The sequence below is a fragment of the Grammomys surdaster genome, unplaced genomic scaffold, assembly GCF_004785775.1.
Source record: "Grammomys surdaster isolate TR1022 unplaced genomic scaffold, NIH_TR_1.0 531, whole genome shotgun sequence".
In the NCBI taxonomy this organism is placed as follows: domain Eukaryota; kingdom Metazoa; phylum Chordata; class Mammalia; order Rodentia; family Muridae; genus Grammomys; species Grammomys surdaster.
This window is the reverse complement of record NW_021604950.1, coordinates 790,423-795,151: the sequence shown is the minus strand read 5'-3', so window position 1 is coordinate 795,151 and position 4,729 is coordinate 790,423. Positions and strand designations below refer to the sequence as shown.

The 4,729-nt window shown below is 37.8% G+C and overlaps 1 protein-coding gene across 1 annotated transcript in view; it reads left to right on the top strand.

Moving 5' to 3' along the window:
* The window catches only part of LOC114633135 (vomeronasal type-1 receptor 53-like), a 1,861-nt gene extending 560 nt beyond the window's left edge, over positions 1–1,301 (top strand). Inside the window, exon 2 of the mRNA XM_028781748.1 lies at positions 347–1,301. Within this exon, the coding sequence (XP_028637581.1) occupies positions 378–1,301 (924 nt within the window). The 5' untranslated portion in view covers positions 347–377. The remainder of the gene's footprint in view (positions 1–346) is intronic.
* Positions 1,302–4,729: the final 3,428 nt, after the last annotated feature.

Below are 4,729 nucleotides of genomic sequence, written 5' to 3'. Positions count from 1 at the left end.
AGAGAGAGAGAGAGAGAGAGAGAGAGAGAGAGAGAGAGAGAGAGAGAATAAATGACTATTTGGCCTAGAGGTAAGGGACAGAATAAAGCAGTCACTGGTATAAGTGACCCTGTGCTCTGGACCCCACGGGCACACAGTCTCCCAGGAGAGCCCACTTCTAGTTTTGTGCAACCTTCTCCATTCCCATTCACCAGATAGGTAAACCTGTTGTGTGTCTGACAACCAAGTGAGATGATTTGGTGACATGGCATCAGGATGAGGCGACAGCTTGTTGCCATCTAGTTGTTGGTTGGCATTTGTGAACAAGGCCATATTTTATAATGAAGAGTTTCTCTTTTGTTCCCAGGTTGTTGCCATTTGGTTACTACCCACATACAATGAATAAAGACAACATACTCCATACTGACACCAACATGAAAATCACCTTGTTCTCTGAAGTGAGTGTTGGGATCTCAGCTAACAGTATCCTTATTTTTGCCCACCTCAGCATGCTCCTTGGAGAGAACCGTCCTAAGCCCATTGACTTCTACATTGCTTTCTTGTCCCTAAACCAACTAATGCTGCTTATAACTATGGGACTCATAGCTGTGGACATGTTTATGTCTGGGGGGAGATGGGATTCTACCACATGCCGATCCCTTATCTATTTGCACAGGCTTCTGAGAGGCCTCACCCTTTGTGCTACCTGTCTGCTGAATGTCCTTTGGACCATCACCCTTAGTCCTAGAAGCTCCTGTTTAACAAAGTTTAAACATAAATCTCCCCATCACATCTCAGGTGCCTTTCTTTTCTTCTGTGTCCTCTATTTGTCTTTTAGTAGTCACTTCTTCTTATCAATTATTGCTACCCCTAATTTGACCTCAGATAATTTTATGTATGTTACTCAGTCATGCTCACTTCTACCCCTGAGTTACTTCAGAAAAAGCATGTTTTCCACACCGATGGGCATCAGGGAAGCCTTTCTCATCAGTCTCATGGCCCTGTCCAGCGGGTACATGGTAGCTCTCCTGTGTAGGCACAAGAAGCAGACCCAGTACCTTCACAACACCAACCTTTCTTCAAAAGGATCCCCAGAACAAAGGGCCAGCAGGACCATCATGCTTCTCATGAGCTTCTTTGTGGTTCTCTACATTTTGGACACTGTTATCTTCCACTCAAGAATGAAGTTCAAGGATGGCTCAACATTGTATTGTGTCCAAATTATTGTGTCCCATAGCTATGCCACAGTCAGCCCTTTTGTGTTTATTTGCACTGAAAAGCGTATAATTAAGTTTTTAGGTAAATGTGTGGCAGAATATTAAATATTTGATTATTCAGTTATGGGTATGGTCCTTTCATATTATTATCCAATATGTTGTCATCAGAGCTGTGGATGATAGCTTATTCTGTGGCTTAAACTGACATATGAAATTACCTTTTTTCTGTTAAATCTGTTTACTTTGTTTGTAGTTGGTAGGTATATAAAAGAAAATTAAACTACATACCCTCTCAGATATCGCATGAAGATTTATCTCTCAGTGCGTTTTCAAAGGAGATTTGTACGCTGGCTCTCATTTGACCTGGGTTAGCACATAGCTTTTAAGTTCTGAAAAAGGATATATTTTTAAGATTTAATAGTATTTGTGTATGTGTGTGTGTGTGTGTGTGTGTGTGTGTGTGTAAGTGCATGAGAGAGAGAGAGAGAGAGGGAGAGAGAGAGAGAGAGAGAGAGAGAACTTGAGTACTTGAGTGCAGGTGCTCATGGAGATGAGAGGTGTCAGGTATTCTGGAATTCCATCAATTGACACTTGTTGGCCTCTCAAAGTGTGTGCGTTGGTAACTGATCTTGAGTCTTCTAAGAAGCAGTATACTTAAGTGCTGAACTGTCCATCAGGCACATTCCATGACTTTAACTATGTGATAGCTATGAAATTTCCAATAATTCAGTTCCCTCAGCTTTTTACATTTGACAAAATATAAAAAGAATCATTGTTTTGAGAGTCCATTGTCACATAGTCTAGTAAACACAAACACATGCTGCCAAAACTATATGCAGAGAACCATATTGTCATTTGCACAATGATGCTCAGATAGCCAGATTTAAAATTATGAAAGGTAGGATGAGCCACTGGTATTAGAATGTGGGAACATTTCATGATCTCCCAATGCTGAGGAATGATAGACTTAGTCCACCAAGATCATCTTTAACATGTACCCTACCAGAGAGACAAAAACACAACGAATTACAAAGGACAGATCTTAAGGGAGTCAAATTGATAGAGATGATAAACAAAGTACTTTACATAGAGTCTAAACATCCAAATTCAAATAGTAAATTAGTAATAGATAATTATTTAGCCATAGTATAAATAAATGTTATGAGAAACGTGGCCCTGTAGCTTGCTTGCATACTTTAGATTAAATTCATACCTCCCCAAATCAAGCTCTGTGCAGGGGAAGACAAACTTAGCCACACACTTCACACAGCTGAACCCTCTCAGAGAGAAACACACTTCACAGTGCTGAGCATACCCAGAGGCACACTTTACACTGTAAAACTGTTTTCTGTCACTCAAAGTCAGGAAATGTCATGCACATGCACCACACCACACAAAAAATCCAGTGATTTAAGTGCTGACATTTACATATAATCTAAAGAAATAACTGGAAACTGATTGGAGGAAAGAGAAGGAGTAGAGAAGGTCTGTTGAGTGTTCTGTCTTCACTTTCAGTAAAGTCTCAAACATACTTCGTGTCAACAAATGAAATGGTATTTAACTAGGTGATGTGTGAGAGAACACTTAAAATATCAAGAATGGAGGATGAAGAAAGCACACAACTGTAAGTTGTATGGAACACATGAGCATCATTGGGCCTCGTGACCCAAGTCTGTAACCCTGAGGTTAAAACAGCAGAATAGAGAGTTTAAGGTTAGCCTGAGCTACAGAAGTGAGTCCACATTACTACATAACAGCTACAAACCAAACATAAAAATAAGAATAAGAATGTTTTTAAAAACTCCCAAAAAGGTTGGGTTTTGGTGGCATGTATATTCAATCCTATCACTCAGGAGGTAGAGGCAGGGGAATCTCTGAATAGGAGTTAGTAGCCTGGTCTAGATTTGAGTTCCAAGACTGCTAGGGATATAGAGAGAAATCCTGTTTCAGAATATATATATATATATATATATATATATATATATATATGATATAAATATATATGATATTTATATATTATATGTATATCATATAATATATATGATATATATATATCATACATATAATATATTATATATACATATATATAATGTATATGATATATATATATATATGTCTTGGGGGACTTGAAGTTCTTGTCATACAGACTTTTACTTGCTTGGTTAAAGTCATACCAAGGTATTTTAATTTTCAGGTCTGTATATGGTAACGGTCTACTGGGGAACCCACAAACATGACATCTGTGCTGGAAAATTACATATATATATATGTGTGTGTATGTGTGTGTGTTTACACACATGTATACATATACACACATATGCAAATATACTCATATACATATATACACATATACATACATACATACATACATACATACATACATCCAAAGCAAAGCAAACCGAAAATACCCAAATAAACTCATGAAAATATTACCTAGAAAGGATTATTCTGCCTTCTTATTACGGGGTGAATAGCATAAAACCTACAGTAAGATGCCATAATCCTGCATCAGAACAATACCAGCACTGACTGTCAGAGAGAATGGCAAACACTAGGAGCTTTTCGGGGAGTATGGAGGTTTCTTATCCATAACACCAGCGAGAATATGCCTGGAGCCACAGGCAACTTATAGGAGCTTCCACTGTCCTCCATCCTAATGCAGAGAGAGTAAAAGGTATGAAATGGGTAAAGACAACAAATCTGACATTAAGAATGAGCAAAGTTTTGGTTGACTATGTGATGTGACCCTTTCATTCCTCTGGTAGATGTGTCATTGGAATTTATGAGAAAAGTTTGATCCCAGATCCCACCCCTAGCTTGCTGTTATCTAGGAAAATATACAATAAATCCAAGAGTCAGGCAAAATTTTCCAGCATGGATGTCATGTTTGTGGGTTCCCCAGTAGACCATTACCATATACAGACCTGAAAATTAAAATACCTTGGTATGACTCTAACCAAGCAAGTAAAAAGTCTGTATGACATGGACTTCAAGTCCCCCAAGAAAGAAATTGAAGATCTCAGAATCATCTCCCATTCTCATGGATTGGCAGGATTAATATTGTAAAAATGGCCATTTTGCCAAAAGTAATCTACAGATTCAATGCAATTTCTATCAAAATTTCAATTCAATTCTTCACAGAGTTAAAAAGAGCAATTTGAAAATTCATTTGGAATAACAAAAACTCAGGATAGCGAAATTATTCTCAACAATAAAAGAACTTCTAAGGGCATCACTATCCCAGACCTCAAGCTGTATTACAGAGAAATAGTGATAAAAACTGTATGGTACTGGTACAGAGACAGGCAGGTAAATCAATAGAATAATATTGAATACATAGAAAGAATCCACACACCTACGGTCACTTCTTCTTTAACAAAGGAGCTAAAATCATCCAGTGGAAAAGACACAATTTTCCACAAATGTTGCTGGTTCAACTGATGGTCAGCATGTAGAAGAATGCAAATTGATCCATTCTTATCTCCTTGTAAAAAACTCAAGTCCTGGTAGATGAAAAATGTACACATAAAACC